The following is a 25,946-nucleotide window of genomic DNA, read 5'->3' on the forward strand; positions in this document are numbered from 1 at the left end:
TTAAAAGTAATATGATCGGGATTTCTGCTTAACCTAATTGTATAAACAGCCATGTTTTGAATAAGAAGAATGCTTCCAAGGATCAGAGAAATAATCAAATCGGATTGTTTCAAAAGAAAATTATCGAATATTAATCACAACAGTCTTAAACTCTCACAATAGCCAGTTATTGTGGTCCGTCGATGCTCGACAGAGAGGGAGGACAGAAGAAGAAGAATGGCTCCTTCATCACGGAGCAGCACCACCGCTGTGCATGTGGGTGTGTCTCCCGACGGCGGCAGTGAGTGACTCGACTTTGATCTCGGCAGAGGAGGTGAAGACTGGCATCGCTAATGAGAAAGTCTAACACATGAACTAGTTTGGCTTGTCACAGCCTGTGACAGGTGGGAGGGATAGTGCATCTGATGTGCGAACACATACAGTATCGAAGTTGATAGATTGGTGAGAAAGCCGCAGACAAAAGGGGGAGAGAGAGAGAGAGAGACACAGAGGTGGGAGGAAGAGAAGAGACGGTGAGGATGACACTGCAGTGCTTTCAGAAAGTATTCACACCCCTTGTACCAGATACTCGAATCATTCAATTAAATGTATTAGTCTTCAGACTGGCTTTTGGCAGCAATAACAGCCCACAGACTACATCCCTACTACTTCGTTTTAGTTTAAAATGGCGTTTTTCAAACTAACACAATCTCTGTCCACACGACCATTTTGGCTCCGAATCAGTTTTAATCCCCGTCTGTACTAACAAGCCTGAAAACGTACATCACGTGACAACCCCCCGTACACTGGGCATGTGTGTGCCGGTTTAAGAAGGATTTGCATGAATAACAGCTCGTCTCCTACACATTTAAGAGGTTGTATCATTGTGAAATGCAGAATTTGAATGTACAACAGCTGTTTGCAAAGACAACGGGGTCAGCAACGCTTGTAATTCATTATCCATGTTGCGTTCTACACTGGTAGATCAACGTTAGTGACCGAAAAGACAAGATGTTATGAACTAAAACAGAGCCCGCTGCCTTTCCAAACTTTTCCATTGTAGCACCTCTAAAACTTTATAGTAGTGTGGCTGATAGGTTGATGCATTTTCAAACAAAAACATAGTAGTAGGGATGTAGCATCTGGATTTGGGAATTTTCTGCCATTGCCCTCTGAAGATCCTATCAGGCTCTGTCAGGTTGTACAGGGACATTCATTTTCAGTGGACGTTTGTTTTTAGGTCTCTATAAAGATGTTCAATAGGATTCAGTTCAGGGCTCTGGCTGGGCAGAGACAGAGACGACACCAGCAAAGTACCGAGATTTTCCTTAAATGACCGGGCCAAGGGTTCAACTTGCATCAGGACAATAACCTTTGTCCTTGAGTGGCCCAGCCAGAGCCCGGACATGATCCCAGTCCAACAATCGTCTCTGAAGAGACCCTGAAAGACCGTCCACCGACTGTCCGCATCCAACCTGACAGAGCCTGAGAGGATCTGCAGAGGAGAGCGTCAGAAAATCCCAGAATCCAGGCGTACAAAGCCTGTCGCGTCAAACCAGAGAAGGCTCAGGGCTGTAATCGTTGTCAAAGGTGCTTCAACTAAGGACTGAGTAAAGGGTCTGAATACTTAGGTCTATGTGATGTTTCAGTTTCTCCTTTTAAATAAATGTGCTAAAAGCTTGCAAATGGTTTGTTTTTGCTTTGTCATTATGAAGTGCAGAGAGATGACATCAATTTAAATTTAAATAACTTGTGCGTACGGCTGCAACAGAACAAATAATGAAAAAAGGTGAAGGGTTCTGAACACGTTCTGAATCCACTGTTTTTGCGTGCACGCTGCATTATGGTTCACATATCGTCACCTCCTTGTATCTCTCCAGCTCCTGGACGAAGGTGCGTTGGTAGAAGAGAGCTTGCAGACGTTCCTGAGTGTAGTTGTGACAGAGGTCCTCAAAGGTTGCGCCGCACTCACGCTTCGCCAGCCTGGGGTTTTGAAAGCCTGGTGTGTCCACAATGAGCAGAGAGCACAGGGAGTTCTGGCTGCATTTCAAGGCCCTGAAGCACACGAGACAGGCGCACACACACACACGCACACGCACACACACGCACACACACAAACATTAGCACTGTTGATACTTGAGGTAACGTTTCCTCGATCACATTCACTGCACATAACCCCTGGCTTTAACCTTAGCTCTCTCCACTTCCATCCATTACTTCAACCTTCACCACACATAATACAAATTCTGTCCTAAAAACTAAACTCAAATTCCAAAAATTGAAATAGCCTCTCATACCCCATTACATCAATTAGAAAAAATAACATTGTCTCGACAGTGTTGACCTCCCAGAAATTACAGTAATGTAAAAAGATGTAGAAAGAAAAGGTTTTGTTTTGTTTCATATTAAAAAGAAATGGATAAAATGTTGTGCAAGGCCTCTACTTTTGTCCATTAAACTGAATAATACCAGCCGAAATGAGGACACATCTTCAATTTGACACGGCTTAAGTAAACAACTGGAAGAGAAACACTCACCGGTTTATTAGAGAAATGAGGATGGTGAAAAGTTCAGAGTAAAGCCCAGATGCCAGAGCCTCCAAACACTCCATGGCTGTAGCCTTGGATCCTGGGATGAGAGCACAGAACCAATCAGAAACAGGCAGCTCACAACAATCTCCTTCGTGAGACCAGATGAATTAAAAAAAGCACATTCTATGTGTTTGGGCTGTACAAGTGACAATAAAACAAAGGTCACTGAATGGGCTTTGAAAGGACGCACAACATTTGAATTTGAAGTATTCGAACTGGGTCGGAAATTGTCTCGCTAAAGCAATGTCATTTAGGGACTCAGGTGTTTCCGAATTTGTCAGATCAGACAGCGCATACTTATGTCCGTGCCCGGCAGCGATGGCCACCTGTTAAGCTCAGCTAATTCATTCCGTGTGTGTGTATGGCGCTCAGGGGGATTTTCACGTGTGCACACACATCTATGACAGTAAATTCATGTGTAAGGGGGGGGCGATATAGAAGGAGGGTGAAACAGAGGTCAATTCTGTCCATCGCTGCATGTGATAGTTTTAACTGTATCCCCCTGCCCTTCAAAGTATGTTTAGATGGCAGGGAGAGGACGCGCACATGTGAAAAATCAATGTGAGGCAATTATGATTTCAAGGACAATGAATGAAGAGTGGATCCAAAATTGCTTGTCCCTACATAGCGTGTGTACTTATCTATCAAAAGCCATTGTGAAGCTGTGGTATTCATTACTAAGATAAGCTTTACTTTCTCCCGAGCATGCAATTTCCCTCAGGTGATGAGCGGAGGCGAATGTGCATGCATGCGTGTGTGGAAACAAGAGGGGAAGTGACAAAGAGAGAGAGAGAGAGAGAGGAGGGGGCGTGGGGCTGTGAGGAGTGAATGAAGAGGAGAGGATGTTGGTAAATGCAGAGTACCTGCATCTGCTGTGCCATTTTCGTCAGAAGCCTGGCGGGCGGCGCTGGCTCTGGGCAGGGTGCCCTTGGCCTGGTGCTTGAAGATGGAGGACGAGAGCTCCTCCAGGGTGCAGCCCAGCAGGTAGGCCGCCTTCTGGGCCCACTCGTGACGTGCAAATTGTCTCCTGCCAGCTGAGACACGAGAATGAAAACGTCCATTAGCCCCGCTGCCAACTAACCCCCGGGCACATGGCTATTATATGTAGCTGTGTGGAAACGCTGACAGGGTAGAATTACGTCTCTGGTCAAGCTGACACTGACACAGAGAACATGCAGTAAAAGCATTCTGAAAGGAATTGTGACGTGAATACATAAAATTATTGTTGGGGGGGTGGGGACGGCTACTAACTACTAAGTAAAAGTTTCTATTATTTGACTCTTGACTCTTTTATCGTCTTGAGAATGAAAGCAAGAACTTATCACGAGTGGAGACAATTAATTTATTTACATAAAAACCTCTGTTCTTTCTCTCTGGGGAAAGACAGGCTCCTCTTTAATCTATTGGCTGACTGATGGAAACACGCAGATATGAGGGCAAACTTGTGTTTTAATCCACCATGAAGTGGTATCTTCTGAGACTTAAGAGAGAACCTGGGGGATTTCTCTCACACTCACACACACACACACACACACACACACACACACACACACACACACACACACACACACACACACAGAGTGGGCTCTATCTGTTTCATCAGCGCTGCAGAGGCCCTGCATACTTCTCATGATGATAAGCTGCGCAGAACACTTGTTAAGACGAGCAAAGACATTCAAATATTTGCTTTGATAGATATTTGCCACCACAATTATTCTAGTAAAACATCAAAAAGAGGAAATTGGGTTCGCCAATACGGCTGGATATGATTAATTCAAACATTGAGTGTGTGACTCACACGGGTTTATATATATATATATTTTTTTTTTTTTTTTAAACATATGTACAAAATTTGAACTTGAAAAGCATCCAGACTTTTTTTGTCTTCACTTATCAGATATTAGTTTGGACAGCAGAAAGCAAGTTCATTTCAAATGGCTCCTGTAATTAGTTCTGGTGGATAAGAGATCACTGCTGCCCTCTTGTGGTTTGCTACAGAGCTGCACTGCCAATCAGCATCTTTTACACGCTTCTTTTATTTTGTAGGTTGAAGCCAAAGCACAAAGTAAATCCTGGCAGAGAAGGCATCATTTCAAGTCAAAGGGTATTTTCTTGAATGAATACTCTATGTGCCTGTCTCTTGATTGTGACTTGTATTCCCATAATGCACAGTTTCTTCCACTTTGTATGTCAAAGCGTCCGCAAGTCCATAAGTCACCCAGTAATTCACCGACGGACAAAAGTTGTTTGGCGCCGGTATTCCCAACAGCAGATGTTGCGCAGGACAATAGTCGTAGCAGAAAACCGTTCCTGGATGCTGTTATACTGCCATCAAAAAAGATTGGCAGCCAGCTGGAGGGGATCACGGCAAAATAATTTGGCAAGAAAAGAATTCTGCACAAGTGACTGGCAATTACAATGCAGGCTGAGAGCAGGAAGTGAACAAATGTACGAAAAAAATACAGAGATCCTGTCACTGCTGCCGCACAGTCATTAAAAATGTTATGTTATAAGTTATTCTAGTATGGTGGTGTTGTCAACGGCTTCCAAGAACAGACGAAGTGAGACGCCACGTTAACTGATTTGCTTCGCAGTGTCACTCAGATGAAGATACTTTTTTTTCCCATTCTTAGTTTGACTTTTATTGAATTTTAAAATCTTAAACCCACTGAAGCACCTGAAAGACGTGATTTTTGTTGTAAACAAACAACGAGCTTTACATCTCTGTTTAGAAACACGTTTATTTGAACAATATAAATAATTCCATCCTTAAAAAGCCAAACTGCCTCAACATTCAGGGATAAAATATGACTACCACGAACCCTCGCTGATTATAAAAATCCTTTTGACGGTGTCAGCCCATTTTAAATGGAAGACATCTAATTTTAAAATGAAAATCGTATGCTGCGAAAGGCAGATCTATTACTTCAGAGCTAAAAAAAAAACAATCAAACACTCTTACGGGAGGTTTCATCACGCTGCTTCAAAGGCAGGAACAAATCCTCGTGTTTAAGGGAACAGTTGTTAAGTGCTTTGATACATTCTTATGACGGGACAAAACTTTTATCAGACATTAGGGTCAGAATGAAACCTCGTCCCTGAGTGTTTCCAAACAATGACTCAGCTAATTTATCAGTGTTTTCAGGGACACAAGCAGTGCTTTGTTTATTTTAATACGATTTTTCTGTGAGGATTAATAAAGTGAACAAAAGAGCCAGTCCAAACTATAATAATATGATAATTTCAGTCAGTTAGTTTTCATTTGCATGTGCTATCACTTCTAAAGTCGAACTCTTAATATATGCAGTTGTTCTTTTATATGTTATTGTTAATTCTTATAATTTTTAATAATTAATATTATTGGAAGAAGTAGTAGTATTGTTATTAGAATTATCTGTAATGACCAGAAAAATGCCCTGGATACTGATCCAACACATCGTTCCCTCCTTTATTTGTATTTTACAGCTCCGTGTGGTGGAGCAGTCCAACAACCTGTGAGCTGACTCCTTTGTGCAAATGCATAATTCAGTTATCCGACTTACAGCTGCCTTGCATCACACCGAGGATGTTACCTGCGGTGACATAATCCAGGCTTTACGCGTCATTAAATTGATTTCCGCTAACGAGGGGAATATTTGGCCAATTTATCAGCCGCGGGGTGAGCGTGTTATTCTCAGTGGTTTAAACAAATCGAAAAGATTATCCTTTTGCATCCTTTGTGACCGGTATGTGTTCTATGAATAACATTAGCCACACCGATAACTGGTGCAGATCTAACATTGTAAACCATGTGACGGGTTCAGTAATCTCACCCTTGGTAGCTCCTGCAGCTCCGAGATGGCAAATGGCCCCGAGGACGAGCCAGAAGGCCCTTTGCTCGTCGCCGCTGATCCCCAGAACCTTCATGGCTGCCTGCAGCTTGGAGAACTGCTGCGAGGCCCGCTGCTTGTCCTCAGTCTGACAGATGGCACACATTTTCTAAATTAAATTTCCTTTTTCAACTATTAATAATAAGATTTCCTCAAGTTTTTTTGACCGACCTGTCAAAAAAATAAGCTAAAACAAGTTTAGAAAAACTATTTGTAATGGTTCAGCAAATTTCAGAACACAATTGTGTTGTGACCTATTTTCATATCTACTGTGAAAATGCTATTTTAGCATCTCCCTGTAACAAGCCACGGCAAATTGTGCCAAAGTTTGCCGGTTGATGTCATGGCCTCTGGAAGCTAAAGGTTGCTTCACGCTCTTTATAAGGATGATCAACAGATCAGGAAAGGTTAATCAACCTTTCTTGGTACTTTTCATGCCACTAAATCCATCATGATTGGAAGTGACAAGCATTATGCACAGTCGAAGGACCAATCACAGAGTTACAGAGTGTTTGTGAATTTAAAAAATAAAATACATTTAATAAAACAACTTTTTAATGTCTAGATGTGGAAGAACTGGCGAATCTCTCATCACCAGGCAGCGTTTACCTTTGTCTGAGGCATGATTCCAAATGCATTGTTTTCAGCAAAGTGGTTGAGGTGCAGCTCGGTCCTGATGAAAGGAGAACGACAAAAGACGACATCAACATCTCTCGTGTCTGTTTCTATCTGCATCATTAGAACTACAGTATATAGGTAAGAAATCGGCTGCATTATCCAAAATCATGAATATATCATTGTGACCTATCAGCATAATAATCCAGTGGTTAACAGTTTAGCTTTGGTGTATTGTGTATTGAATTGGTTTAACATGATTGATCCTGACCTAAGAGAGCTGTCAACTCCGGCCATCAGATAGTAGAAGACGTTAAAAGTGGACTCTCCCTCTGGTCTCCTTGTCACCCTCATCTTCTCCAGAAGCATCGTCTGCAAGGCCAAGGCAGGACAGGATATGTGCACGGTAGACAATAACTAATATTGGTAATACTGTGATTGTGTATTCATGTGGTGTCGGAAAAATCCATAATTAGCATTTACCATAATTTCACAATCGGCTTATGATGTAAACTAGTCAACTGTTACACTATTGTCATTTGCAAACTGCATGTGTATCTCTCACCAGCGCCAAACACCACTTTTTAGCCAATACAGACGTTTTTATGATAAACGTAATTTTTTTAAAATATTTATGTCTGGGACCCACAATCCTTTTCGTTAGGGTTAGGGTTATTATTTCATTATTTTGCAAATATTTGAAAGATGTGTCAAATTTGTTGACAGCGTCCATCTTGGTTTTTTCCGACTTCCGACTTCCGAGCACATGAATACACCGAAGTCAGACTCAGAACGACTTTAGAACTTAGGAAATAGGATCCTCTGAGGAGCATGTGAAGATATGGTGAAAAACAAATTTCAAAAGCTATATTAGTTTATGACACATTGTCTGAGATCATTTTAGATGTGAATACATGATAGCTTTAGCCATGGAGTTCCACTTACCTAAATAAATGCATAAAAGTGTTCATGTGTACCTGGATAGAGGCTGAGGTCACCAGGCCCGCCTGGTCAAAGTCCAAGGAAACAATGTGAGAGAAGCGACTGGCGTTCCCATTCATACACGTCGAGGCATTTCCAAACGCCTCCAAAACTGTGTAGACTGCCTGCCACTTCTCCGCTACGGGAAAAGAGAGAGAAACACGGTCGTTTGGAGGAACCAGCACGAAATTGCAAATATTTTTAACACCTCCGCCAAGAAAGTTATGTTTTCACCCCTGTCCGTTTGTTTGTTTGTCTGCTAGGTAGCAGGATTAAGTAAAAACTACTGGAAAGATTAGGATGAAATTTGGTGGAAAGATGTGCTATGTGTCAGGAAATAACTTTTTTCAACATTTTCCTTGATTACTCAGAATAATTCATGGATCTTAAAGACAAAAAACAGGCATGTTTAAGTGACTGATATTTATGACTGTGTGACATTAGGTGCAGATAGAAATAATAATCTGTATCTATGGAGTTTAGATGAGGTTTCAGAAGGGGACTGTTGGGCCTTGGCGGAGGAATGCACTCTACCTACTGGAAAAGGTTTTGTTGGCGCTGCCAGCGACGGTAACCAGATATTGGATGATGTGCTGACAGTTGGTGGTCTTGCCACTGCCACTCTTGCCCAGCAACACAATGGACTGATCCTGGCGAGTTGTCAGCAGGCTCCTATAAGCGGCCTGGGCCATGCTGTAAATGTGAGGGGCGGTGTCCTCCCTCCTGCAGCCCTTGAACATTTGCATCACCTGGAGTAGAGAAGCGGTTATACATATCAGCTGCAGTCATCACGAGCCTATTTCATTCTGATTGCACTCTCACACTCTAATGTCCTGTGGGAGATGTGTGATTTTATGCACCGGCTGCAGCCTCACCTTCTCCGAGTACATGGAGGGGTTGCTAATGGGGTTAACGACCACCATGTTCGGCCCGGCATGGGTGTGCACCAGGTTGCCGCCGTAGCGCTGCCGCAGGGAGTGCATCACGCTCGACTCGTTCAAATACTGCAGCGAGGCCAGGTCTTCCACTCGGTCAAACATCGGAGGGTTTGCCTGAGGTTCAAAGTCAGATCACAAAACTCGCCCCGGCGCCGTCGGTAATTGATGAGGGGATCAGATTTGATTTGATGATTAAATACCTTCTCCACATCGTCTTCATCCACGTCCAATAAAGATCCATCACTCTCCAGGCGGATTTTCACCTTCCCCTCTGGCAGACTGCCCGCCTCTGTCTTCAGGAGAGTCGCTGCGTCGCCAACAAAGCGTGCAGAGTTAATTTATCGTGACATGTGATCTCACCCGGTGTGCAGCCGACTCATCTTATCTCACATGTCTGATCATGTGTGGCAGTTGCATCTTTTTTAATACTGTCTCGGATTCATTAAAACTACACAAGCACGCAGCCCGAGGTAGGACGGAGCAGTCTAATTCAGGTGTATACATTGCGAAAGCATTTTCTAAAAGCTGCAAACGTCCACTTCTATGGGTTTGTAATAAAATATCAAATATAATATATAATAAAATATTCATAATATAATCAAGAAAGACATAACAGCACCAGCAAGAGACAGGGTTGATGATTCATTTTAAAATACATATGAACAGGTACAAAAACACTGAAGTTTTTACTGACCCAATGAAAATCCATCCTTGTGGACGAGCCATACTTTCTCTGTGTTGTACCAGACTCTCTCTGCTGTTATCTGCTCCTCTGTCTTTCCCTGTTAGAGAAGGAACAGTCAGTATGATGATATACAGACACTTTATAATTAGAATTAACTTTTTTTTTCCTCACAAGCGGTGGATTTGCAGGCACATTCACATGAGACATATTCGGGGGACTGGAGTCATTCAGGTAGGGGTCTTCTCTCACTGTGAAAACGTGCATGATTTTGCATGAAGTGGTTCTTTTTTTTTTCGTAAATCACGTCCAGCATAGAACCAAAGCTCCCACGCTTCCTCTTTTAATGCGTCTCTCCGGGGATCACTAAGTGTGGACTGAACTCGCTGTGGGTGCGAGTAATGTGCACACTAAAAAGATGTCACGGATGGAAGGTGAGAGCGTGGGGGGGTTTCATCACAGCCGAGCAAATCACACACACAAAAACACAACACGTGTAAAAGTGTCTGCAGAGGGATGCAACAGCTACTTTTAAATGTTAACATTAAGTTAAAGGTTAAAGAGAAGGGCCACGCCTCAACCACACCTCTAATCACCATCAAGCCTACATCTACCCACTCAACCTAGCACGTCTCAGATTTTAGGTCCCACCCTTAACCCTCCCTGGAGAAAGAGAAAAAAAGATGAGAACAAGCAGAGAGAAAAAGAAGAAACGAAAGAAACAAAGAGAAATAAACATACCCACTTCCCTTCATCCTCACTTCACTCATCCCTTCATTCTCCCTCCCTCATCCCGATACTGCATCCCTGTCCTTCATCCTCTCTTTCCTCATTCCTATCCACATCCCCTCATCCTCTCTTCCCTCATCCCTATACCTGAGTGATGCCTGAAACCAAGTCCCCACACTACGTCTCCCTGCATCCTCTCAGACCAGCCCATCAGATGCATATTGACCTCAACCCCTTCCCTCAGCGTCCATACATTTTCCCTGAACATCCAATATGTAAATTTCCATTCTAGTCTTTAAATTACATATTGCTGAGACGTGGTCCTTGCTGGTGAAACACAGCATAATAAAGACTCTAAAAACGGTTTCTCCACATGGTATAGAGCTGCAGGGAGGGTACGCCCTGGGCTCTTCTTGGGCCCCACGTGTCTTCATTAGTCCATCACACACGGAAAACCACAACACAACACATTCACACTGTGAAACACGAGAGGGATGCAAGCAGAACTGCAATCATTTGTAGCCATGGCCAGACCTTTGCTGCAGCCGAGTGCGCTGCCTGAAGGATGGCCACGGGGTCTTCCACCAGCTTGGACTGGGGAAGGGAAGAAGCAGAAGTCAGCTGAGACCTTTTAGCATCTTTCCGACTGATTGGATTTAACAGCTTAACATTGCATTTAACTGACATTTCAAACCGAAACAATGCAAATTACGGCACGATGGCGAGACAGTGCAAGTCACAAATTATTTCAAGTAAAAAAAAAAAACTTATCAAACATTGACACCAGCCACTTTAGGGAACGATGCACCAGTGAGTCAAGCATTTGCAGCAGGAGTGAGCCGTTTGAGTAATTCACCATAAAATAATTATAACACAAATGCATTAATGAGCCAGCATTACAAGGTGCCTTTAAGAACAGTGTGTAGGTCTGTGAGCACAAAATCCATGTTCTGCCATATTAGCAGTCACAGTTAACAAGATCTTTAGCGCACAGCGAGGTAGAAATGCCGTGCACCGTGCAGCCAAGTGTGACAAATGTAATAGTCAGTGCTAATTAATTCAGCTATAGAGGTGATACGGTACAGCATGCACACAATGGTAGAATGTAGTACAAGTAGATACTGTATGACTAGTGGTTGTTAAAGTACATTTAATTCATTACGGTACATTTTTCATGTATCTGTACTTTATTTTCAGGTACTTTTCCCTTTTACTCCCACACATATATCAGCAAATATCTACTTTGCATTCCTCTACATTTGTACAATGCCGTAAGCTACATTTTCACTTATTTTTTTTTTATGTTTTTAAAAAATTATTAATAGCGAGAGGAGAATTGTTCCACTGGACCAATCAGAGAAGGGAGGCAACATTAGACCCCTCCTCCTGCAAAAAAAAAATGGATTCAGAAGAGGCCACCGCTGAGAATAATGATGCAGAAGACTGTTGCATTGTCATTACATTATGACACCTAATGTATTAGGATACACTTTTACTTTTAATATTTTAAGTATATTTAAAATGAAGTACACTCAACATTAATGTGACCCTTTACATTAAACTTATGTGATAAAGTGACATGGAAATGTAATATGTAATTTAAATACATAAAGTCAGTAATCATTTTTTTTGTATTTGAATATTAGTATTATGATTAATATAGTATAAGTACTTTGAGTACTGTCACTGCATACAAAGTCAGGGGTTCCTGGAGTTTTTTAAGTCACTCACACTTTTTTTAAGTGCATGGTATTTAAGAAACTGTAGATACAAAATCAGCTCAGTATCTATATGTGGCTGTGGAGCTAAAAAGCAGCAGAACCATTGCAGAGCTGCACATTGTATTCGAGGAGACATGTGATGCTATGATTAGAGTTAAAAACGGTTTCCTTGCTCTAATAATGATTTGGCAACTGGTCCACTCGTGTGACGACGTCTCAAAGCAGGCCTCTCTCTGCAGGAGCCTGATGGGAGGAGCTTGGTCGTCAGGGAGATGCATCTCACTCTGTCTGGCTGCAGCATATAAGCTGGTGACATTCAGCCGGTCTCTCTCCCCCCAATGGCTTCCACAGCATTTGGTTTTGGTTGTATATTGATTTCTACATTTACATTTCCTGTTCATTTCTTTAAATAAACTTGTCCAGCTTTGAACCAGGTTGTGACAACGCGGTTGTGATTGCTTAGCCGCTCATGGTACCATGGAAATAATAAATAGGAAATGTCGCTCTCCACTCTCACTTTACCGGGCTTTGTTAGTAGGCGTGCCGGACTAGCCAGTAGGTAGGCATTATGCAAATGCATCATGTGACACATCACAATGGGGCAGAAGCATCGGCTGGACTTCCAACAAGGCAGCTTCAGGGGCTTCAGGTGCAGCATTTTCTGTTCAGCTCTCTTAACTGCTAACTTTGAGCTTTTTGACTTTGCAGGCTTTTATTATGTTAAAAAAACATAGCACTATAAAGGAGATAAGGAAAATACTTAAAGTTAATTGTTAATTAAATGAATGCAGCATTATTAAAACAAAACTTTTTCTCCATTTTGCCAAGGACCTCTAAAGTTGCCCTCGCATGAACCCAGACTCAACCGCAGAGAGCAGCGAGAGGACAAAGACAAACCAGGCAAGCACAGACAAAGTAGGGCAGAGAGGGGTCAGTAGACGAGAACAGGCTTAAACTCCAGCTCTCTACAGGCAGGAGAAGGTGCGGTGAAACCCACGACAGAGCAGGCTGTACCTGACGGGATTTGTGGCCTCTGGCACGCTAGCCATGCAAGCGGGCAAAGAAGACAGCAGCGGGTCAGGATCCAGTGACCCACAGAGAAGCACGAGGAGAAACACAGGACGTTAGATTTCAGACAACAGGACGCAGGAGCGAGGAGAGGGAATAAGAAGAGGAGCCTTTCAGTAACCAGACATAATCCAACACTGCCAAAATAATCACAAAATGCCAGCGGGGTAAAGTGCAGTGTCGTACAGTGGGGGCTCCTCTCGACCTGATAAAAAAGCAATTAAAATACTACAGATTGAATGAGAGGAAGGCAATAAGCAGGAGAGACACTGAAGATAAAGCTGTCTCTATAAGGCTGTGTGAATTCTTTATCAGAGGGGCACAAGTCAGCTGCAGGTTACCAATAAATCACAGCATGCAGCCTAATCCATACATATATATATATATACAGTTATGGTTCGGAGAGATTATAATCAAGCCGAGCATAAACTGTGCGATTTCAGCTCGACTTTGAGCCGATTACTAGGTCTCGCATGTTGGGGTCGGACTGAATTTCAGCTTTATCCGGCGTCGTTTGCCATGGAGTGTACAGGCGGGTGGGGGGGGAGCGATCAGATGCTTCCAACCGCTAGTTGACCAACATGTCCATTTTGGTAGGCCTTCGTCAAGCTCTCACACAGGTGAAGCACAGTCACAATTCGATTTCTTTTTCCTCACTGTGTCAGCGCGAAATGGCAAAACACAATAGTAGGAAATGTAGTTTACGGCTGGAGGCAGTTGCACAGCAAGTAAGAAAAACGGGGAGAGAAAGGGGTTCAATCATCAAAGTGGAGCTAGGGATCAATTTATATCAATTTTAACGAAGTAGCTTCAAAAGTACTTCTTCTTTCTGCGAAACAGCCAAACCAAAATGCCCATGTCTATAAATCCACCTACGTGTCCATTTGGCAAACGCCTCATCTTTGGTCGAGCTGACACACGGATCATGGCAGCATGTTTCTCCCTCGTTAGCATCGTTAGCAAACAAACTTTGACTTCTTCTTCTTTGACAGAAAACTCCCAAGCTGAGGAGCCGACCCGACGCACAGTGTGAGCAGTCAGGTCACGTCCGACAATTAGAGCGTACAAATAAATCGTGAGCTTTGGCCCCCTTAGAAGATTTACTTGTAAAGCGTGAGCTGGAATTTAACAACATTTCTAAGTTAGCACAGTGTGTGCCCGGCTTCATTTTGATCAAACTATCCACATAACACATACACAATAGTTTCCTCGGCCACAAGCTGTGTTCACTCCAGCTTTCCAAGAAAACCTTTATTTTCTGCTGAACTAACTCTGCAATGGTCTCTGTGGCCTCAGAGTTTCTGATTTCAGGGGGCCCGACAACCCAGGGGACTGGACGTCCATTGGCAGTGTGGAAGCTTGGGACAGCCCCGTCGAGGACATGGTTATAATAATTGGATGCATGTCCTCTCTCTTGGGATCGGAACACTGGACTCAGGCTTTGTAACGCATGACAGGTGCAAACAAAACAAACTGAGGGAGAGACATGTTACATCGTTGCCGGTGGCAGTGGCGGTGAAGATCCTCCTCACACGCTTGTAATCTTGCTCAGTGGGAATCAGCTCTGGGACCTACAGTCGGAAAGTGGACCCAGCGATTTTGCAAAATGGGAAGCAAGAAAGTCAAATCAATGAACCGGAGGTTGTCGCTAACCTGAAAACTGAAGAGGCACACAGAAGCTTTTTAATGAAGTAAAAACAAAGTCGACTGTTTCTGAATGTGAGAATCATGCCAGTACCTTTACGTCATTTGGTGCAGACTGGGCCTGAGGCACAGCAACAGGGGACGGTTTACCAGTGGGGGCCACAGGGGGAGGGGATGTCTCAGTTACCTTCACACAATGTACGTAAATATCCACAAACACACACACACACACACACACATAGAAGAAATGGAATGAAATGGTGATGACGATGAGCATGAAATGTGTTTTCACACATCCACAAATGCAGCCAACTTCAAGGGATGATTGCTCGCATTAATTTAATTTTCCAGTTAATTCAATCAGGAAATGAGTAAAGGAAAATTATCGTTTAAGAAAATTGAGGATCATTAAGCTCTGCAGGAAAAGAGCAGCAGCTTGAGTCCGTGTTTTTATGTAAGCAACAATGAGTTTTAAATTATTTGAAAGCAATTAAATAATTTGTCACAGCTGAACTGACGTACGACAAAAAAAACAACATGCAGGGAATCTGAGAGAGAAGCTGAAATTAAACCATCAAATGTTCTGAGGCATTGTTTCGCGGCTGTGGGACTTCAGTTCGATTTAAGTACGAGTTTTCATCTGATTAAAAGTTCAGGTTGTGGTGCTAAAAACATTTTTAATCATGATAAAATGAATCTGTGCCTGATTTATTTTCTATTTTTTAAAATGATAGTCAGGCCCAGAAGGACTGAAGTGCATGGTTTATCTTCACCTTTTCTCTGATATGTAACATGTTAGAAGTCCAAATTTAACACACTTCAATGAAACAAAATATGAATCACATCACACTTTATTTATTCAGGGATAATATTGTGGTTATTCGTCCGTTTCGATCTCTGTTTGTTTGTTTGTTTGTTTGTTTGTTTGTTTGTGGGAAAGATTACACCAAAATTACAGAAAGGATTTCCACAAAAGTGGCGGAAGGATGTGTTCAGGGAAGAATCAATAAAAGTTTGGTGCAGATATGGATCCAGGAATTTGTTATCATTTTGCTAACATTGTGAAATAAGGCGTTTTTAGACGTCTTCGCTGATCTCCCAGGGAACAAATCATGGATCCTGAAAAAAATCTGAAACATTTATAGGGAACTGACTTCTTTGAATTTGTGCATTGAATTTAAGGAGACTATCTGGCCTTGAGTGACATTGTAGTTTATAATGGTACAGGCTGATGTCTGCCATGTCTACAACAGACAGAGAGATATAATTGTAGCTCCTGTGACTGCTGAGAAAACAGGAGCGTGAAAGAACTCCCCAGTATAATCCTCCAGGAACGCTTAGTCACACATACTGTAAAGCTACATTTCCAAGTTCAGCTGAAATCTTGATCCTGCCCAGAGCAGTTAAACACATAATGTCCCTCAGCAAAAAAAGTCTCTAAAAATCGAATCCCTTTCTCTTTTTTCCTAAAACCCGACCGCTCCCCCGATGTCACAGACATCTGTAGATAACATTTTCACATTTTCAGACGACCTGCTGACAGACATGATGTCAGGGAAACTAAATACGGGAGAAAAACATAACCTTGTCCGAGGTACAAACTGAAACACAGAAAATGAAAGTATACAAAGGTTTAAAAGTGCAACAAACAAACGTGTATTGTGTAAGTTCAAATATAATGTATATGCAGTGTAGCTAGCCGATACGTCCAAAATGTACGTACAGCTCTTGTTCACAAACCTTCACGCTCATCCACACTTGTGCATCTAAGCTGAACAAGACCTTTCTCCCTAGTTCCCCCTCTTGTTTTTGCTGTTTCTTTGTGTTGTACTATAATACATTATATTACTGATGTACTATAAGTAATAAGTGAAGTAAAAACTATCATATGAGTTAATATTGATACTCATCACCATAAATGTCACATTATTTCTTTTAAGTTTAAAGAAAAACATTTTACAAATCTGAGGTCGATCAGTTATGTGTTATTCCTCCTCACTGCACAATGTATAAGCATTGTATTGATATATATTTGATATTATTGCAATATTTAATGATATTGTTTTATATCCTAGGCCTACCTGAAGCTGATTTTTTTTTTTTTTTATGCATTTGCATGACAAACCTGGATACCGGTTCTCAGATCTACTGTTTTTGGAGAAAAGGATGTTTAACTGATAAAGAACCAGTTTCATGGTTAGTTTCTGAATTCCCATTCTGATTCTTTTTTCTTTAACAGCTTCCAAGAATATCCTTAAAGCTGCCGCCTCAGTGGTCTACGGCAGGAACAGACGGAGCACAACTTCAAAGCTCTGTCTGCAGAAAGTGACAGTAATGAGTCCCAGCTCGGTGCTCGTAGGACGACTCCAACTGTGCAGACGAACAGAGTGCGGGCCATGAGCACGCTCTTATACCCACTGATGGAGTCTGATCATGAGGCTGGTGCAGGCACCCCACTTCACTTCACTCATGCAGGCTGGCTTCATTGTATAAAGACTTTTTTTTTTCTGTCAGAAATCACGGTGCACTGGTGCTTTGGAGAAAATGCACTGAGTTCCATTCATTTTACAGAAATTAGTCGTAGCCTAATAATATTCCCAGTTGTGTTTTAAAAAGAAAAATATAACATTTGTCATGAGGAGGTTTTATGGACATGAAGGGATGTGTGTGTTGTTATCACTCAGCATGCTCCACCCCCGGGGTTAAGTAGCAGACATGCACTTCTTTCACACGGTACCTCCGGTTTCTTCACAGCCACTGTACGAGGCTTTGGGATGAACCCCGCAGGTGGAGCCAGGGGGTCCGTCTTTGTGATGGGGATGAATCCCGGAGCTCTCGGCAGGGGAGTCTGTCTCTGCGGCACCGGACTGGGCTTTCTTGCAGGAATGAACCCCGGCGGAGGAGACAAGAGATTCTGCCTGGAGACGGGGATGAAACCGGCCGGCGGGGCCAAAGGGTCCGGCTTGGGTGCAGGGATGAACCCAGCTGGAGGGGTGAGGGGGTTCCACTTTGGCGGTGCAGGGTTTGGTGCTGGAGCAGTGGGTGCAGATGTGGGTGCCGTGGCCTCCTCTGGTCTTTCCACTGTAGGTTTCTCCTCCTCTTCCTCCACCTTTCCTTTCTCATCCTCCTGCGCCACCTCTTCCTTCTCGTCCTCTTTGCGGTCTTGGGTGCGGGTGCGAGGCCGGTGCTCCTTGGTTCGACTTCGGCCCATGAGGCTGGTCAGGCCCATGGAGATATCATCCTTATCCACCCCAGCAGCTTTGCTGGTTTTGGGCACAGCCCTGGCCGACACGGGAACAGCCGGCTGGTTCTGCTCTTCAGTCCCGGCAGGAACCACACGTCTAACGACCCTTCTCACCACCCTCATCACCTTTTTCCCGCTGGAACTCTGCTCCTCGTCTGGGCCGACCATGGTAACGTTACTGTTGGACGCTTCAGCTGTTGATGCGGTCAACTGTGGACCACTTCCTGTGTCCAGCCCAGGTTTAGTGTCTGCCTGAGGCTGACTACTCTCCGCATCAGACTGGATACAAACAGAGCGAGGCAGACAACAGTGCGGATTATTCTCGTGGTCGATGCAGATAAACACTCGAAGATTTCAACAGCAGGTTCTGGGCTCAGAAACTCCGGCTGGAAGATTATTCAAATATGTATTCTATGAGCTTATGTATGTTAGTGTATGCAATCAGGTCATGAACACTGGAGCACATCCTGACTCCTTGTGGAGGAGTAGGAGGAGGACTGAGCTTAATTAGTTAGGCTGCGGAAAAAACGAGCGTGCATCTAAAATCTGTAATGATTCTATCGTAGAGCCAGTCTGAGGTCAAATTAGAAACTGAAGTCTTACTATGGAGCAATGTATTTTTGTGTTATGTAAATATGGATGCCGTGATGCTTACAGTATCTTGCCACTGGCTTAGTGCTATTCTGATTATCGATAGCTGGTGGCAGTATAAAGTAGATCCCAAGCTACCACCATTTCAATCTTTAATTGATTACCCGGGTGATTTGATCAATACTGTCCAGCATCAGCCGAAGTCAGCAAGTCTCAAAGACACAGGCACAGCAAGCAACTTGTTATGTGTAGTACAAACATGCCAGAAGGCTGAGTAGGCTGCTCCTGCTCTGGCCACGACTACCAACTGCTACCATCCACTGTCTCCAAATGGTCTCTGTGCAATGAGACCATTTGGAGACAAACTCTGGTATTTTGTCCTGACTCTCAGACATTTGGCGTCGATGTCTGCGCAACATAATCAGTTTTCATCGTGTCTCTTCCGATCACTCTCGCTTGGCTGGCTAGGCAGCATTAAGCGTTAATGTTGCACATTTGATATGGTGTTGGCTCTATTATTATTGTTATTAATAATAGATTTTAATAATACCACAATAATACTGATAACATGAACATTTTGGTCACTATAATCATGATATCAAATGTTCACACCATTTCATCTCTAATCCCAATAAAGTCATAAAAATAGGTTAGCAAACATATGGATATAAAGTATTTTTTAACTATTGGCTTTGCTATCATTTGAAAATGAACACGATGCATTTTAGTAACACTCAATGTCTATATATATATATATATATATAAGAAAACTTAACAGGACGCCATTAAGACTTAAAGTATCGAATCTAAATTGCGAACATTAAATATATTTTCTTATATATTTGTTTATATATATTATATCTTAAGCTCTGTCAGCCTAAACTTTAATAACCATTAAGAACTGTACTTGTATATCGACTATTCCAATATTTACTTGCTAACTTTCTGGGACGCGGTGAAATAAACTAACTTAATCTTGCAGAAGGTCGTGACCATGATTAGTAGAGAAGTTTGTTTCCGCACACAAAACTGTTTATATCATTGTTCAAGATCATGCAGGTGAAAACTTACATCTGGCTTGTTCTCAACTTTAACCTACACAACAAAAAAGCAACACAAAAGAAAATCAAACCACATATTCAGACCAAAGCTTTTCTATATCAACATAAAAATACCAAGCAACGAGATGCAGATATGAACTAGAGTAAAGAAATCCCGAAAAAATAAGACTTCCCTTAGTCTCCCAGAATGAAAAGCGTGATCTGTATGCCATGGTGACGGGCCCGAAGTCATGGAACAAGCTGTGCAACGTGGAGAATAAGAATATATGGAATAATGAGAGAGAGAGAGAGAGAGAGAGAGAGAGAGGAAAAGAAAAAAACAAAACAAGACAGCCAGCAATGGATGAAGAATGGGAATTAATGTACGAGCGGTGGGATAAAGTGAAGCTGCGTTCTGCCCACAACGGGTCAGACACCTACAGGGTAGTTGGACCATGCGGCACAGAGGACGGAACAAGTTAGCAACATCATGAAATGGAAGGATAGTTTGCTTTCTCAACATGACCAGAGACAAGAAGAAAAGTCCTACACTCTGGAAACAGGACTATAGATATGTTTTATGTATACTTGGAATAATGTCTGTAGTTTTAAATCAGTTATTATAACTTTGTATGAAGAGCTACGCTTTACCTCAAACAACACACAAAACATTCTTTCGTAGAGGTGACACAAAATTCCATCGCAAAACATGTAACACACCACAAAAGGTTTTGCCATGAGCTAAAAACAAACATACACATCATCACTACATTTAACCATGAGTCAAACATGCAACTTGCTAAACTTCATAGAACCCCATGACATGACTTTTCTTTAACAGGCCTTTTACTCAGTGAGCAATGTTTCACTATCTCTAACCCTGCTTTCATCAGTCAGGAGACCACTCCTATAAATAGTTTCAGCAGGAGGCCATTCTGAGACGCCATCAGAGCCCCAATGGATGTGCTAACCAGAGCATGTACACCTCTAGCAGATCACGCCGCTCGCCACACACCGAGTCCAGCGGTGGCCCCCGGAGCCCATTACCTTCTCTCTAAGCCTGGTTAACCTTCCAATCTTCCGAGCTCGGCCGCCGGAGCACGGTACGACCCGGGATCTGCAGCACGGAGCACACACACTCACTAGTCCTGAGTGAGTGGGACAGCAACACGCGAGGGAGGGGTCACAGTGGGAACAGCATGGTAAAGCTGGGGTGGAGGTGGAGGGGGGGGTGAGAATGTGAGAGGGGCTGGGCAGGGAGATAGATGAGGGACAGCTGCAGAAATACACAGAGGCTATAAATAGGATCTGCACAGCCACATTAATTATGACCGGCACTTTCCCCTCCCCGCTCCTGTCGGGATCAGAGAGGGGGGGCTCCCCCATCAGGTGATCAACAAACTTTTGTGCATTTTATTTTATATGAACACAAAAACCAGAGTCACGCAATTAAAAGATTGAGAGATGATCTGTGGCTCAGAGCAACATTTTTTCTCCATAAAACAGATCTCAATTTGAAGTAGCGCAGACCTCCACCAAGACCCAGGGTGATTCCTTCCGGGTCTGTCTCTTTAACTCTGGAGGATAAGCCAAATCTGTGAGTAAAATACTGAATTAGCATCACGTCAGTTGCACACAGGTATTTAAATGTAATGAAATGAGCAAAATTTTTTAGATTTTTTGAAAATAATGCTGATTATAGAGTATTTTCTTCTTTTGAAATGGGAAATCGCACATGGGGACCCCCAATGCTTAGTGGCTCAAAATAAACCATGAAGGCAGTACTGTAATTAATTTCTCTGAGGTAAAAGAAAATCTCATTTCATCTTCCATTCACCTCCATAATGACAGAGTGAGAAATCTGTGTGAAGATGACACTTTAACCTGCACATCAAACAAGATACCGTCTTAATTTAAAATACCAGTATTTCAGTACTGACCTAAGGCCACACCATGCTTTTTAATATTTGTGGACGTTATGATCGTCACCATGCGTTTTACACCACAAGATGGCGCTGTTGAACAATGTATTTCATCAGTCTAGTTCACAGACACTTCCTCTACTGACCTAAATTCAAAATGTTGTATTGTTTGATGGCAATCCATTACAAGAGCGTATATATCACCAAGCAGTGGTGCAAGGTACAGCAATATACACTCATTTCATGTAGATCTGCAGTAACATTGTAAATTGACACACAGAATTTCAAATATTTTCCCTATTGAAACAAAATGTTGTTTTTTTACAAGGCTGAAAATGAAAGAGTTGTCATGCTGCAAAACCAGTTGGGTATAAACACAGGTTACTGTGAGTTATCTTTAGGTATAGGCATTCAGCTCACTGCTCCAAGGAGGAGCATCACAAAGAAAACACATGAAAGTAGCAGCAGGCCTGGCTGGGAGGGGAGGAGTTAATCGAATCCTGGGAGGGACGCTCTCTTCCTTGATAGATTTAATTATTAAACAAACACCTCTTGTGTACAAGGTATCCTGTGATAGCAACTGTTTGTCTGTGGGACTATTTTAATCAGAACTAAGAGGCATCCAAGACTTTTATTTTTCCAATCTTACTTCAAATGTGCAAAAATTGAGCCTTTCTAAACAAAAAATAAAACCCCACAGTCTGATATAAGGCTCACACCACGAGGTCACGTATGAGCACACACACACTAAGCAAGTTCCAGCCAAACACAGGGCCGAGCTGATCTGTCTAGCACAGTCGGCTAATCCCCAGCGTCAGTTACTGGGACACATCATCACGTCGACTGTTGGTCCACACAGTGCAGACCAAAGATTAAGGACTCTATACATTCTAAACACTGATGATTGTGACCCAGTTAAATGCTTCCATAAATAAATCATACTGTGAATTGTTGTGTACTATAAACAGGAGTTTAATATAATATTTTGAGCTTGACATATGCAGTTTTAAGAAAATACACAATGCAGGATGGTTTCATCGATTCCCTGAAACCATAGCTAATATTTTCCTATTTACTTTTCTAAAAGCATCTTTTATTTGTTCAATCTTGGAATAAAAGTCTAACATTTATTCTGAGGCGCTCAACATCTCAGATCTTTACTGTGTATGCGCAAAAAGAAGGGTCACAAAAGGACTGATCCATACTCTGGGACCAGGGAGCGGATGAAATGAATCCTGGGATCCCACTCCTTTGCCTTCCTCGGCAAATTCCAGGATGTGACCCAGATTTTATTCAGTGCGATTAAATGGGCCTGAAAATCAGAACTTCTCCCTGAAAGTAGGACTCGGGATTCAGGAGAAGGAGCAACATTTAAACTCTTACAGGTGCATGATCACCTGCGTCTTCTGTGGTTTATATGGAAGCAGAAAATAATGTAATGAAATGAAAAATATGTATAACAGCCAAGGACAAGTTCCAGCTCAAACAAAAACCACATGTGCAGACACCAGGAGTGACACTGGGTGTGTAGATGAAGAAACTAACAACCCATTGATATGAATACACTAGCATTGAGCACCAAGGACACAGCTAAAATGCATCATGTATTTAAAACAGCATAATAAACATATAGTGTATGTGACACAGATATATATAGTATCATGAAACGAGTATCAATGCACAGGTAAAGCAGCCCATCCTGTTGGCTGACATGCTATCAGTGACACACCCAGGAATGTCAAGTATGACCGGCCTTAAAAAAACACTGTCAAAATATTTACAGGTCCTCATGTCGGCTGACAACGTTACATGAGACAAGCTCAGACACTCCGTGGGCCAGAGTATCGAATGATGAAATATACATGTAGAGAACGGAGGAAAAGGAAAAATAACATCCCAAGCGTAGCCGCTATCAAAAACCAAGCCGCTTAATCCTCCGAGGCCCCGCCTCTTTCTAATCCACCCCTGTGCTAATACTCTCTGCTCCTGTAGAGTCACCCCACTGGAAATGAGGATGATGTAATTTCACCGGGCATCTTGGAGGGAGGAGGCGATTACAGCATTTGCTAATTTGCTGATAAAACTGCATCTGGTCAGAAGACAGACAGGAAGTGTATGAGACAAGTAAATGGCCTGTATTGATGACCACTCAAAGCCCTTTACAGAAACAGTTTTGCCACTCACACACATTTATACACTGCATCTATGTACGGCACTTTGACTATCATCGCTCTGATAACACTGCTGGCACAGTCGCAATTTTGGGTTCAGTATCTTGCCAAAAGACACTAAGGCACATGGAATGAGGAAGATTGGGATCTAACCGCCAACCATGGATGACCCGCTCTACCTCCCGAGGGTGATGCAGGGAGGTTAGATGAAACATTTGACTACATTTAGGTTGCCATGGGAGAATTCAGGCTCCTTTTCTTATTGTAGAAATAAGAAAATCCGCTCCCAGAGGGTACGACCTGGGATATTTGCTGATGGGATTTAAACGATGTTTTCAAAATGAAAAAGTGGTGCTGCAATCTTGGGTGATTCATCTTCAGCCAAAACAGGCAAATGAGATGAGTTACAAAATCTTTGCAGATAAGAGTCTAAACACTTCCTTATTAAATATAAAAATTTGACTGTCATTTAATGAAAGTCATGTTTAAATGGAGGGGTCAGAATTTCTCAGTTGTTTTACATTGTGGACATTGGCAGCCACCAGTGAAAAAAATGGTGCTCAACTATGCATATATACCACAATGAGAAATGTCATGTAACAGCACATTTAAGCTTATTTTTTCCCCACAACTGACCTTTAGAATAGCAAATAATCAAATATTTGACAATGTATTCATTTAGGGCCAAAGACCTTTACCCTGGTAATTACTTTTTTATCCGAGCAAGACAGAATCACATGTAAAAGAGAGGGGGCCTACTTAACAGCCTCAGAGCCAACCACCTGACAGTATTGTAATCAGATCCCATCAAAAAACACAGCCACAGGCAGATGGAGAGCAGGTGTTTAACTGATACAATACCTTTTTGTTCAGTAACACACTCCTGTGTATTGATGTACTCTATTGTACTCACTGCCATTAGACAGATCTCTTGCTTTGACAAAGTGCTCTATAAAGTCATTTGCCCAAGGCCAAGAAATAGTGCAGCACGTGAACTCCTGTAAAACCATGACTTTTAAAGGTTTAGTTACATGAGTGTTTAGTTCATTAGTGAGCTTTAGTGGTGTTGAAAGAAGGATTTTGCTTTTTCTTTGGACGGAGTTAATCTTTATGTTAAGCTAAGCTAACGTCATGCTGGAGCATGGAGAGGCATGAGAGTAACAGCGACTCTCTTACAGCAAACGTATTCTGAACACATGTCCGGTTATTGCTTAGTTCAAGTAAATTCTTAATCTTGCACCACACATGATGTCCAACTGTGTTGCGGAGCTCTAGATCTAGAATCCAGACCTTATTATAACCACCTATAAATAGTGCGGCAGCTTCTAGGTCAGCCTCACTCTCACATTTTCTGCTTTTTCAAAATGGCCTGTTTTATGATGATGATCAAGGTTAGGGGAATGTAGGACAAAGTAAGATGATGAGACGAGGGTCTCCTCTGGGGAAGCAAATGAACTGCGTCCCCGGCCGAGTACACTTTCATTCCCACCATTCAGTGGAATTCTAAATGACAGTTTTATGGGTAAAAAGTTTAGATGGAGGATACATGCATCAAGCTCACACCTGATGTTTTACCGTGCACTGTGCATCACACCCTTTGTGATGGATCCATTGTTTACGGCCTGTTCCGGCACACATAACACAGAGCCACACATGTAAAGCATTCCTCCTTCATTTCTTGTCTGTCAGTGATCGGTATCATCAAAAATGGATGAGGGATTTTCTGATAACCATATAAGCCCACAAAAGACCAGTGAGCCTCACAGAATGACGCTTGGTAACACCAGTAATGTTAGCGTCTCCTTTTCCACTGATGTCTCAAGTTTACAGGCCTCGCACAGTGCAGCTTTTACATCTTACTCATCAACCAGAGCAACAGGTAAAGCCCAGACCTTTCACATCCAACTACATCTGACCCAGGTCTGAGAGAATGGAGAGAATCTCCTTCATTACACGTAACATTAGTTAGTTTAGGACATCTTCTAAATAATTATGTATCTGACAACTGACCCCCTGTTTATATTATTATTACCATTATTAATATTGTTGTTGTTGTTGTTGTTATTATTATGATATACACAAACCATAATTATACAAGGGGGTGTAAATAGACAAAAATACTGGGTCATGACATTTTCTTAAATCCATGGTCCAGTGATAT

At 42.4% G+C, this 25,946-nt stretch overlaps 1 protein-coding gene across 12 annotated transcripts in view; it reads right to left on the reverse strand.

Annotated features, from left to right (window-relative positions):
- The window catches only part of LOC118122008 (unconventional myosin-XVIIIa-like), a 71,652-nt gene that overhangs the window by 43,405 nt on the left and 2,301 nt on the right, over positions 1-25,946 (reverse strand). For 6 of the 12 annotated variants that reach the window (XM_047343452.1, XM_047343451.1, XM_035178388.2 and 3 more), the window contains exons 1-19: positions 20,740-20,872; positions 19,887-19,953; positions 19,724-19,747; positions 17,555-18,340; positions 14,912-15,004; positions 14,667-14,744; positions 13,120-13,146; positions 10,919-10,978; positions 9,668-9,755; positions 9,174-9,280; positions 8,911-9,087; positions 8,574-8,784; positions 8,032-8,174; positions 7,326-7,426; positions 7,049-7,112; positions 6,383-6,527; positions 3,434-3,604; positions 2,517-2,607; positions 1,842-2,034 (exon numbers count right to left, since the gene is read on the reverse strand). In XM_047343452.1, coding sequence (XP_047199408.1) covers positions 1,842-2,034; positions 2,517-2,607; positions 3,434-3,604; positions 6,383-6,527; positions 7,049-7,112; positions 7,326-7,426; positions 8,032-8,174; positions 8,574-8,784; positions 8,911-9,087; positions 9,174-9,280; positions 9,668-9,755; positions 10,919-10,978; positions 13,120-13,146; positions 14,667-14,744; positions 14,912-15,004; positions 17,555-18,340; positions 19,724-19,747; positions 19,887-19,925 — 2,598 coding nt within the window. In that variant the 5' untranslated portion in view covers positions 19,926-19,953; positions 20,740-20,872. Of the gene's footprint in view, positions 1-1,841; positions 2,035-2,516; positions 2,608-3,433; positions 3,605-6,382; positions 6,528-7,048; positions 7,113-7,325; positions 7,427-8,031; positions 8,175-8,573; positions 8,785-8,910; positions 9,088-9,173; positions 9,281-9,667; positions 9,756-10,918; positions 10,979-13,119; positions 13,147-14,666; positions 14,745-14,911; positions 15,005-17,554; positions 18,341-19,723; positions 19,748-19,886; positions 19,954-20,739; positions 20,874-25,946 lie in introns of those variants that run through there. The other 6 variants (XM_047343453.1, XM_047343449.1, XM_047343450.1 and 3 more) reach the window with 5 other exon arrangements.

Source organism: Hippoglossus stenolepis, chromosome 15, assembly GCF_022539355.2.
Source record: "Hippoglossus stenolepis isolate QCI-W04-F060 chromosome 15, HSTE1.2, whole genome shotgun sequence".
NCBI classification, from domain to species: Eukaryota; Metazoa; Chordata; class Actinopteri; order Pleuronectiformes; family Pleuronectidae; genus Hippoglossus; species Hippoglossus stenolepis.